We start from the raw sequence: 13,074 nt of genomic DNA, 5'->3' as shown, positions 1-13,074 counted from the left end.
TTTCATATTTGAAATTTATGTGTTGGCCCAAATGTGCCTAATCTACGTTGATCTCCTCACTGAGAGAAAAAAAAAGGGAAACTGACCCCTTCTTATTGTCGAAAGTGACCTAAAAAAGCCAGTGGCACGCATCCGCTAGCCCGAATCCTTTGGAACAATAAATCCCGTTACATAATTAATTTATGCAAAAGCCGACAACAAAATCGCAAGGTCGCTCGCACTGTGGAAAGTGTCGGAGTCAATCAGAGCGTAAAGGAGGCGAAAGCAAATGTGTCTCATTTTCCACCGGACCCTCAAGCACAGCGCGAGAAAGAGAGATGGAACAGAGACAATGGACTCCCAGGGAGGGACTCGAGGAATACTAACGAGGATGGAAGGCGCGGCTGTGAAATAGACAATCGAAAATATCCTTTCGATCCTTCGTAAAATCAATTTTAGAAAAATCGCATGATCTTCTGTGACAGACAATGCCCTTAATGCCATGGTTTCTTGCTTTCACAGATTAAATAAAGTACTTTTTCTTCTATTACCACCAGACCTTTCTAATCATATAAATTTTATATATTAAAACAAGTAACATTCTTATTTTCAGGCAACTGAAAACATTCTGCAACTTACGTACAAAATAAATAAGTCACATATGGCCAATGACCATCCACACCTGGAGTAGCTGAACTTTAGTAAAAACCCATTTAATTATATTAACTCCTAACGTAAAAACTATAAGAAAACACTGATATAAAGAGAACACTGCCAAAAACCTACCTTTTATAACTATTTAAACAAACACCTCATACAAAATCGAACCCATAGTCATGCCATCCATTTAGACTAACTGCACAGTATAAAAAAGTATAAAGGATAGATTATCTACTGGGGCACTCTCAATACGACAGACAAGAATGACACATCTACACGTAAAACAAACACTTTGAGCCCTGAAGATGATCTCAACAAAGAAAATGTTTTTCTAAACCCTACGCCACATCAGACTGCATCTCACGACCTCCAAACAAACATTGTTTTTAAAGATTCGAAGGGACTGATACCGAATTTATTTATGTTATGCACAGCTGCGGAGATTGAACTCTAACCCGTATTTGGTCCTGTGCTGTGAAGTACCAAATAATTACCAAATAATAATTAGGTATAGGCATAAAAGAGGCGGTCACAAGGCCTACTGTACCTATAACTCACTGGCCAGATTCAGGTTATTAATCAGCCTCCATAGCTTTGCCAGTGGCTCCTTAGTGTAGGATCTTGCTTGTGGTTTTTCTTGTTCTAGTTGCAAGAACTTGCACCTACATAGACCTTCACAGAAACATAGAATGTGTTCTGCGGTATCTTCCTGGCAGTATCTGCACAGTGTTTCTTCTGTACTCCTATCCAGTGCATGTGCTTCTTAAGTGGCAGTGCTCTGTCAGGAGTCCAACCAGAATACTGGTTTGGTTGCTGTTGCCTTCCAGTAATTCTTTTGTAAGTTTTGCGGGTGGTCCTTCTATAAATCTCTTCGCGTGCCTCATACCTGTGATATTATTCCACCAAGTTTTGTATTAAGGATACATTTTCCTAAGCCACAGTAGGGTTCAGGACCCAGAGAGTCCATTTTTGGCCTTTTCGTTGCCTCTATGCCCCGAATGTCCAGGGTCCCATGCAAGGGTCAGGACATTAGTGTCACTGACCTCCGTCAGGGCCTCCATGCGGTTCCAAACACTTTTTGCCTTTGCCTCGCATGATGCTGGGCCCTAAGTGCTGCCTTGCTGTCAGAGGAAATGTCTATCTTCCGGGATTGTATTTATGGTTTCAGATTGGAAAACCGCATTTATCTAGGTTTGAAACACCTTCATTAAAAAAGGATAGGGATAAAAGAGGCGGTCACAAGGCCTACTGCATCTCGACCTGAATAGATGTATTGTGCTCCCCTGTTTTTACATCTCACTGGCCAGCTTCAGGTTACTAATCAGCCTCCACAGCTTTGCCAGTGGCTCCTTAGTGTAGGATCTTGCTTGTGGTTTTTCTTCTCCTAGTTGCAAGAACATACACCTACATAGACCTTCACCGAAATATAGAATGTGTTCTGCGGTCTCCTCCTCTGGACAGTATCTGTACAGTGTTTCTTCTGTCTGTACTCCTATCGGGTGCACGTGCCTTCTTAAGTGGACGTGCCTTGTCAGGAGTCCAACCAGAATCCTGGTTCAGTTATGGTTGCCTTCCAATAATTCTTTTGTAAGTTTTGTCGATGGTCCTTTTATGAATCTCTTCCCGTGTCTCATACCTGTGGTATTATTCCAACAGGTTATGGACTTATTAGATCAATTTTAAGATGTATCCTCTTTTGTAGCAGGCTGTTAAGCCACAGTAGGGTTCAGGACGCAGAGAGTCCATGTCGGCCCTCTTTTTGGCCAACATGTCAACCTTTTAGTTGCCTCTATGACTCGAATGTCCAGGGACCCATGCCAGGGTCAGGTCATTAGTGTTACCCCATCAGGGCCTCCATGCAGTCCTAAACATTCCTAAACACGTCTCGCATGAAGCCCTAAATGCTGCCTGGCTGTCAAAGAAAATGGCTATGTTCCAGGAATATATTGCTAGCTTTTTTATTTCTCTGGCGCATTGTTCAATCGTTATGATTTCAGACTGGAAAACTGTAGTATATTTACCTAGGTTTACCGTCGGTTCGGTCTTTGGGTTCACCCCGAAGACTCCAGCTCTTGTACCCTTGTCGGTTTTGGAGCCATCAGTATACCAGTAGGAGTTTGCCTTTAGCGGCATTCCTTTAGCCCATTCTTTCCGTTCTGGTATCAGTACTTTGCACTTTTTAGTAAAGTTGTACTTTGGAGTAGTGGCATCAATTGGCATACCTAGGATGACATCTGCATGTATCTCCTCCCTCAGTTTCCATTGTTTATTTACATGGCCTATCCTAGCAGATGGTTGTCCATTTATGAGCCTGTGGGCTGCTGCTCAGGCTTCTCCTTGGATTAAGATGTGAAGTGGTGGGAAGTTTAACAAAACTTCCAGCGCTGCAGTTGGCGTTGCGGCACCAGTGACACTGAGACAAGCTTGTCTTTGAGTGGTACTTAATACCTTATTGCTTTGGCTTGAAGAGTTTTGGTCCACCACGTCGAAATAACAAGTAGTTGACGCTGGGGAACCCTAAAGCAAATATAAGACAATATCTCCGGGGAGTCAATGAAATTATTTAGGATCTTCCACAGAAACATAACGGAAGACAAAACACTGCTATCCGACATAGAATCCAGGTCTACTAGAGCAAGCTTGGCCTCTAGGGGCAATGATGGTACCTCCTGTGATTGCATATCTTGTAAAACGGTATTTAGTGTCCTTTCTATTATGTAAAACCCATCTAAAGAACCCGACGACCAAACAGCACTGGCATACACTAGGTGACTGCGCACTAGGGATTAAAAAATCAATGTTATTGCAAAAAGGTTCATAAAATCAACAGTTTGCCTGAGTACGAATCCTAAATTTTTAAACGCTTTACTCCGAATGGCAGGGATGTGGTCCCGAAAATCACAATTCCTATTAAAACAACCCCGAGATCCGAAATAGTATCTACCTCCTCAATGAACTTAAAATACTATGGACGAATTGGTCGTGTATGTTTTTCTTGGAGGTCTTCAAAATCTTACATTTATTTTTGTCCAGTTTGAAATTATTACGCGTACACCAATGCCAGAAGCCTCTCAAGTCATTTTGTAAGAGAAAGCAATCATTTATTGATTAAATAGGGCGGTAAATTTTCAAATCATCTGCTAATAGTGAAAATGAAGAATTAATAGGGGGCAGAGGCGACTTCATTAAAAAATAAAACCGAAATGATTTCGGAATAGAAAACACTGACTTCCAAGTACTCAAGATAACAATAGAACAATGATAAACTCGATGATAACAGTTCAGCAACCCTTAAGAAAAGTCAGATTGAACTTGATTTATGACTTTGGCAAATCTCACCCTTAAATTCCAAGGGTTGCTGCAAAGAAGATGCGTTTGCACGAGGAACGATTAACCCCCGTTTTTCCTTCTCTTGTAATCAAACGCGGACGTGTAAAGAAGCCGGAGAGAGTTTCGGGCAAATCCCCGGATAATCCAGGGTGTTTAACCGAGCAAGGGAAATCAAATTGGCCCCCCGAGGGGGAAATGGAATATTCGCGTGCACTCTTCTGCGCCCCACCGAAGAAAACCGCCGACGGATACCCGAGCCAGTCTGCCGTTGGAGTCAGACCGGGACGCATCAAAACAGGCCTGTGGATATTTAAAAAAAAGTACAAATAAAAGTTCGTAACTGATTGGTGAACAGTGTCGATATGGATTATTTCATCGATTTAATTTTTCGTAAGTTTTTCTTATTAAACAAATTTTGAAATACTGGGTTTATTTATTCTTCTAATTCTTTCTGCCTGTTTTTAACCCTTACGATCAATTTTTTATTTATCGAAAAAAATTTAGAGAAATTTCATGGTCCGATTGTCCAAATAACTTCTTTCAATTAATTAATCTTTTTAAGGTATTGTTTGAAATGAAAAAGTCGAGCGGGATTCGAACCCTAAGCCGAAGGTCGTGGGTTCGAATCCCGCTCGTGACACTAACTTTTTCATATCAACCAATACGTTACATACAAAGAAAAATTAGAGCGTTTTACCCAGATAATATTTGTTGCTACTAGGCATTATCAACAGAAAATTGTACAAAATATTATTGTTTATGTCAGATTTTTTCTGGTACGTTATGCAACAATTCTTATCAACATACTGTTTATATCCTATATTTTTATCTGTCTGAAATTTAAAAATATGAAAATGTGTACGCACCTTCACGAGGGGTATAAACAACGTTGCTAAATAATTGAATAAATATAAGAGAATATAAACCGGGCAGGCGAGAAACGCGGATGAAAAGCTCTATACAGATTAAGTTTTTCTTCGTTGTGCAACAATCCGACAGGCTGAATTTAAAAAAAAAAACCTTCAAAAATTTCAATTCTCCGGGTGAAAAGCGGCCTGTCAGAAATCCGAGCCTTGTTCTCTCAGGAATTCCGTCACGGTGCCAAGACAGGCACGTAACTTCCTATGCCGTACGTAAAATCGGAAGCAGGTTTTTTTTTAATTTCGAGTTTTAAGTAATTTCGAGGTTTATCTGCGACTGACTGCCTCGGTAGATCGCTTTTCAAAAAAAACGAAAATGGGCCGCAACGCGATTTGTGGACCGGCCAGTCGGAAAATAACTGTGTTCCATCTCGACGAACCAAAACCTGGGAAAAGTTCTGAAATTGTTGTGCTAAATAAGTCTTTAAGGACTACAATAACAAAACTAACATATCATTATTATCCGCAATATTTGCAATTATTCCTTAAAAATTTGGTCTTTCTTCTCTTTCCCGTGGATCGTGTAACGAACCGTCCATGAAGGGCAAATAAAAGTCAGGGGAAACATCTGTCCCAACTTGCATTTGCGCTAATAAGTTTGGCATTTTGTTCGAACAATGGACAATTTGCTGCATTAATAAAACGTCATCGGAATCGCTCATTGTCACCGGTCCGCCTGCCTTCGCTTGACGTCCTTAGATGTGACCATCATCGACAACATAACAGGTGGGAGTTTCTGCCCATTTCCTGCAAATTTTGAAATTAAAGCCAACAGACGTCTGATTTTGTGTAATATGGAATTGATTAATTAAACAAATCAATTAAATCAATTAATTAAATTTATTTATTCAGCTCGAAACATTTTCGTACCACCATTATTACTTGTTTTAATTCAAAAACCCGCAGTAGTAAATAAGAAAAAATTAATTTGCATTAATAAATTTCAAACTATGTAAACAAAGATGCCCCTACTCACTATATTTTTTTCTCTCTCTTTTTCTTTATATATCTATCCTTAACTATGTCTATCAATCAGCCTATATGTATATCCATCTATCCTCTATGTATGTACGTATTAATCCACATATACATCCATCCATCTATTTACATATTTATCCAACGAACCATCTATCTCTTTAACTATGTATTTATCCATCCATCCATCTATTTATCCATATATGGATTTATCTTCTGATCTATTCATTCATCTATCTGTCAATGTCTGTTTTTCTCAATCTGTCTAACATGTCCATCTAACTTTCTACTTATTTGTCCACTTATTATTACTATTTTTTCCCCATTCTTTATTTTCTTTCTTTCTCTCCCTTTCTCATTCTTTACATCTATTCTATCTATCTCGACGTGCAGGGATAGAATCTGCATATCTACCTACACTTATTTATACAACCATCCACCTATCTAACCTATCTCTATTATCTGTTTCATATACATTCATCCATCTTTCTATCATTATACAACCATCCACCCATCTATCTAATTAGCTATTCATCTATCTATGCATTTATCCATTTAGCCATCCATCCATCAATCTATGTATTTATCCATCAATCCATCTATCTATGGTTTTTCTTCGTATTTATCCATCCATCCATCCTAATTTATACATCTATCTACCTATCTCTTTTTATTCTATCTATCATTATACAACCAACCGTCCATCTATCTAGTTATTTACCTATCTATGTATTTATCCATATAACCATCCATCCATCCATTTACTATGTACGTATTTATCCATATATCTATCTATCAATTTATCTATCAATCTACATAGTGATCAATCAATCCATCTATTTATCTGGTTTTTTTAACCTGTTTATCCGCGCATCTATCCTAATTTATACATCTATCTACCTATCTCTATTTATCTGTTTTATATATATATATATATATGCATCCATCTTTCTATCTTTATACAACCATCCATCCGTCTATCTAGTTATTTATCTATCTAGCCATCCATCCATCCATCCATTTATCTATGTACATATTTATCCATCTAGTTATCCATCCATCCATTTATCTATGTACGTATTTATCCATATATCTATCTATCTATCTATCTACATAATGGTCAATCAATCCTACCATTTATCTATGTCTTTTCTACCTGTTTATCCACGCACCTATTCTAATTTATACATCTATCCACCTATCTCTATTTATTTGTTTCATATAAATTCATCCATCTTTCTATTTTTGTACGATCATCCATCCGTCCATCTACTTATTTATCTATCTAGCCATCCATCCATTTATCTATGTACGTATTTATCCATCTAGGCATCCATCTGTCCATTTATGTATGTACGTATTTATCCATATATCTATCTATCCATCAATTTATCTATCTATCTACATAGTGGTCAATCAATCCATCCGTTTATCTATGTTTTTCTACCTGTTTATCCACGCATCTATCTACCTATCTCTATTTATTTGTTTTATGTACATTCATCCATCTTTCTATCTTTGTACAATCATCCACCCATCTATCTAACTAGCTATTTATCTATCGATATATTTATCCATCCAACCTAATTTATACATCTATCTACTTATCTCTATTTATCTATTTTATATACATTCATTAATCTTTGTATCTTTATCAGTCTGTCTGTATGTTTATCTTTATCTACACCTCTCTTTCACCCTCCCTCTCTGGCCATATTATCATAATACAATACAAAAATTAACAATCTGTATTGATGATTAGGAAAGCATTGTTGTTTTGAGAACTGTTTGTGTTGTTATGCTTATGTGGAATTAAAATTAAACTATTAATACTCTTTTCACGTTTGTATTAAGAAAAAGAAGGAAAAGTGGGAAAAATAAATAGTGTCACAAGGTCAGGTTTGATAGTTTTGGCTGTTTCGTATTTGAACACTGTGTGTGTGTGTGTGTTTTTTTTTTGTGGATAATCCTCCGAACGCTTTACAACCCACGGGTCTGGTAACTTAGCGCGAATGCTTTTGTCACGGCTGTGCAAAATCCTTTAGGAAGTGGCCTACGAGGTGACGTCGCCTTGACATATTTATGCTGGCTTTCACCGGTAGGAAAAGGCGGGGAAATAGTGACATTATTTATAATTTTATGTTATCAAACTGGTTACTATTACATGGTGGTTTTTTGTGTGCATTTACTACATTTATCTATGCCAACTGACGTAACTTTGATCTTATTGTGTGATTTGATTACTTAATTGCTTCAAACTTAATTGAAACCTAAAGTATTCGTATCAAATAAGACTATCTTCGCTGTTACTCTACGTTTTCAGCCGTTTCAGAAAATATATTGCTAATGAGCATTTATTGATATGGATTATGTTTTACGGAATGGTTTGTAGTCACCGGTGACTTTCTTTGTTTTACCCTTTCATTATGAATCTCTTGTGAAACAATTTTTGCCCAGTAGAGAAATCGAGGAAATGGACAGCAATTAAACCGAGATTGACGGCGGAAAGGGGACTTCTGGTGGATTCGGCAGAATGACAACACGGACTTTGGAAAATTACGCCTTCTCAACTACGAAATTATAACTCCTCGACTGTCCACTTTATCTTTCGCCTATTAAAACATTCAACGCTTGGAAAAAAAATCTACCGAGAAGACAATTAGCAATTTGCACTGCAGCAGTGTACGTGGGTTAAAAAAGTCTACAAATGAAGAGTGCATTAAGCCCTAACTGTTCGTTTCACCAAAAGCGAAGAGGTTTGTTCATAGAAAAGAAAAAGTATCATCATGGGCTACAAGAAACTAAGAAGTTTCATTATTTCTGCAAAACTTTATAAAGTTAGCTGTTTGATTTGTATAATAATCAATCTACTAATTTAGAGGTAACATGACCTTTTAATTTCTTTACACTATGTTTGTTTATGGGTATGATGCAATTTAATGGACAACCCACAGGGAATAATTCATTCCTGATTAAACAATGGAACAATGTTAACTCTTTCCTGAATAATTTTCATTCTGATTTGTATGGAGCAAAGCCGTTTCCCCGTTGCATGTTGTTTCTGAATGATAATATCCGTATTCCTTACGCAATTGATCCTTTTTATTTTCCATACAGATATCCGCTTCTGGAGGTGCTCACCATCGAGGATGTTGTGACCAGTTGGGCCGGACATGCTGGACATGCCGCTCGCCTTGGGTCCAGAAGAGCTCCAGGGCGTCCTGCAGATCTGCGACCCGGCGTCCTCAGGATTCGTATCCATGGAATATTTCACACAGCTGGCTAGGGACCATTACGACAACCAGGTGGGCTGCTAATTAAAGGAAAGAAAAAACTATTCGGATCGATTCAATGAAATATAATAATGGGAAAGCCTTGTCCAAGGGAGTTTTCTGTGGGATTAGTTTCTTCGCTTAGTTTCAACAAAATTATAACCGTTCGTGTTTTGGCCTAAATCTTACTTAACTCGTCCCGAACCCTAACCCTACCTAATGCAATCTAACCTAACCGCCCCTTACCTTAACCTACCTAATGAAATCTAACCTAACCCGCCCCTTACCTTAACCTACCTAATGAAATCTAACGTAACCCGCCCCTTACCCTAACCTACCTAATGAAATCTAAACGAACCCGCCCCTTCCCTAACCTACCTAAAGAAATCTAACATAACCCGCTCCTTACCTTAACCTACCTAATGAAATCTAACCTAACCAGCCCCTTACTTTACCCTACCTAATGAAATCTAACCTAACCAGCCCCTTACCTTAACCTACCTAATGAAATCTAACCTAACTCAACTCGATCTAAACTAACCTCAACCATGCTTACTTCCCTGCATCAATCTCAAAAACAGCATAACAAAAAACTATGAATATGAATATTAATATGATATATGAATAGAATATGATATCGTTAAAGAATATTAAAATTTCATAAAATTCTCAATACGACAAACTATTTTTCTATTCTTAAATTATTATGATGATTCAAATATGTACAACCTAAATACTCTTTTTATTTTTTTCTCTCTCTCTATCTATCTCCATCTATCTATCTATCTCAAAAGTCAGACGTCAGGGTCATAAGCAGGGAAAAGCAATACTCGGGCAACTTCCATTAATATGTAATTTTTGACGGATGATAATAATCAATGTAACAACTGTTACGGTCTCTCTGTTATATCAGCGGATTTATCTCAAACGCATAACACTACAACTGAGGAAACATTAATCGTTAACCATTTGATATTTATGTAATTCATAGGTGCATAAGCTCGGTCATAACATAACGCCTTTCTGACCAACGGATAAAAGCGTAATGTTATAAATGTATTTTTTGCGAATGCAATTGTGTGGAAGTACGAAAGTAGGTCTAGAATTATGTCGATGATGTAGTTGGCTCGAGAGTTATGTACAATGAATGCAGGAATTTATGGTAATAAGCGCTTTGAGTAAGTTTTTAGTCTTCATGCTTTTTGATGGTAAAAGAACAATACTTTTTTATTAGGGTTATATTTTCGTGTTTGGTCATGTTAAATTATTACTTTTTCATAACCAAACACGTTCGATTTGGCGTAGTGGAAATAGAAAAGCCCCGGCCGAGAATGAGTTATTTCTGGTCGATTCTTATGATATGCAAGTCCTTGGAAAGGGAATCGATACAATAAACGATTCGGGCTTAATAACTGCTTAATTCGAGCGGCGCTACCTGAAAGCACTTTGTTCTTAGATAAAATATATTTGAGAAAGAGGCCAGTTCTTTTTGTGGCGTATCACACCACGCGTAGTGGAATTGCGTGACCCGATGGGAAAGTAACGAACTCATCCTCGAACGACTTCACTCATTCGGTTTACTGGTCTGCGAGTTTTCACCGAGAGGCCGGCACATATTGAGATTTAAGTTTTTCCCGGATGAAAGACGAAACTTTCACTATAGTCAACCTTACAGATGCTGTATCATTTTCCATTGTTGGCAAATCACAAAAGGGCGATCGGAAGGGGAATTTCCTCTGGCAGATAAAATAAGCGCTACGGCGAAAATTGTAGAAAAATTAGAAATAGAAAACAATAATTAAAAAATGCTGACCAGATAATAACCCTAGCAGTTCGTTTGGAATCACCTCAAAAAAATATCATAAACTTTTATGATTAATAAATACTAATCAAATATCGCACGGTCGTAACTATTTACTCCTAACTGGCCATCTCTGATCAGGGACCACATAAATAGAGGCAATTTAATCTTTATAAACTGTAAGGGGGTAGCGACCGTTTTTCAAAACAAAAAATACAATTATTTTTTAATGAATAATAAATAAATAATAATAATAATTTGTGGTGTTTAGTGACCGTTAGCCAATGGTTATTTGGAGATCGTAAGGTCTGGTGTGAAGTAGGTTTTAGAAAAACATTTCTTATCATGCCAACGTTTCGATCTTTATTGAGATCATCTTCAGGGCCTGTGATTTATAGTTTAAATTAAAAAAAAAAATTTATATAATACAAAAAAAATTTATATTAAAAAAATGAATTTATACAATGCTAAAAAATATTAGATTCAACAATTTTTTTTTGAATCTAAAATTTTCTAGCATTGTATAAATTCATTTTTTTAAATATAAAATTGTCTAGCATTGTATAAATTCATTTTTTTTCTCTATCATGCCAACGTTTCGACCTTTATTGAGATCATCTTCAGGACCTATGATTTACAAACAATGTTTAAATAAAAAAAAGAATTTATACAATACAAAAAAATTTTATATTAAAAAAAAATGAATTTATACAATGCTAAAAAATATTAGATTCAGAAATTTTTTTCTGAATCTAAAATTTTTTAGCATTGCATTAATTCATTTTTTTAATATAAAATTGTCTAGCATTGTATAAATTCATTTTTTTTCTTTTTCATGCCAACGTTTCGATCTTTATTGAGATCATCTTCAGGGCCTGGGATTTATAAACATTGTTTAAATAAAAAAAGCATTTATACAATGCTCAAAAATTTTAGATTAAAAAAATGAATTTATACGAAGCTAGAAAATTTGAGTTTCAGATTTTTTTTTATATTCTAAAATTTTCTAGCTTGGTATAAATTCATTTTTTTATGTAAAATTTTCTAGCATTGTATAAATTAATTTTTTTAATTTAAACAATGTTTATAAAAAAAGCATTTATACAATGCTCGAAAATTTTAGATAAAAAAATGAATTTATACCAAGCTAGAAAATTTTAGTATATAAAAAAAAATCTGAAACTCAAATTTTCTAGCTTCGTGTAAATTCATTTTTTTAAATTTAAACAATGTTTATAAATCCCAGGCCCTGAAGATGATCTCAATAAAGATCGAAACGTTGGCACGATAAAGAAAAGTTTTTCTAAAACCTACGTCAGACCAGACCGCACCTCACGATATCCAAATAATAATAATGTCGAAATTTTATAAGCTGGCAAACAGCTGAGATCATCGCCGTCCCTCTGTGTGTTTTTAGTTCTTTTTCTGGTCTTTCACGAATATTTTTTGGCCTGGAGCCATTTGTGCGTCTCGATCTGTTACTGACTCTGCTTTTATATGAAAAATAAGTCGATATAAAATGCTAGCTCCTCATTTGTAACTCAGGTGGTCAACTACAGAATAAATATAAAAATACAATACAACAAATATAAATAAATATATTGTATTGTATGTTTTATATATAATAATTTAAAAATCGCGTTTTTCACCTTTTATTTATTTATTTGTTTTGTTTTTGTTTAAACAACACCAAGGAGCGGACATTTTGTTAAAATATTAAAAGTATTTTATTTAATTTATTGCTATCTGTACAAAATATACATTGAGCAAATAGTTACAAACAAATCTGGAAGGGCTGTCAGAGCAGGAGGCAGTGGGGAGGGAAACCAACCAGTGCTGGAGCTCTCTTTGATTTTAAAATGAAGAGGTGTGATCGTCGCGGAAAATTAACGATTTTAAAAAAATTTAGAACCACTGGTTTCAAAATCTCTATAGGACAAATAAAACAAAAAGATTAGTCTAAATAGACCGAATGGATTTGGAAAAAATGTATCGAAAATGGCCAATTTTTGATCTTTCTTTCAACAACTATCTAATAATGGTAAAAGTGGCAAATGTTTAAAGTTTGAAGCTTAAACAGAAAACTCTCTTGAAAAAATAAATTCTTACCAAAATGAATCTCCCTGGAGTAGAAATG

At 36.0% G+C, this 13,074-nt stretch overlaps 1 protein-coding gene across 2 annotated transcripts in view; it reads left to right on the top strand.

The window, feature by feature from the left end:
- Positions 1-4,269: 4,269 nt before the first annotated feature.
- LOC106663037 (rab11 family-interacting protein 4B-like) overlaps positions 4,270-13,074 on the top strand; it is a 99,107-nt gene continuing 90,302 nt past the window's right edge. Inside the window, exons 1-2 of one of the 2 annotated variants that reach the window (XM_014387539.2) lie at positions 4,270-4,359; positions 8,982-9,169. In XM_014387539.2, coding sequence (XP_014243025.1) covers positions 9,038-9,169 — 132 coding nt within the window. In that variant the 5' untranslated portion in view covers positions 4,270-4,359; positions 8,982-9,037. The remainder of the gene's footprint in view (positions 4,360-8,981; positions 9,170-13,074) is intronic. The other variant, XM_014387538.2, reaches the window with a different exon arrangement.

The sequence above is a fragment of the Cimex lectularius genome, unplaced genomic scaffold (genome assembly GCF_000648675.2).
Source record: "Cimex lectularius strain Harlan isolate CLEC.00 unplaced genomic scaffold, Clec_2.1 scaffold131, whole genome shotgun sequence".
NCBI lineage: Eukaryota > Metazoa > Arthropoda > Insecta > Hemiptera > Cimicidae > Cimex > Cimex lectularius.
The sequence above is the reverse complement of the archived record's forward strand: the minus strand, read 5'-3'. Positions and strand labels throughout refer to the sequence as shown.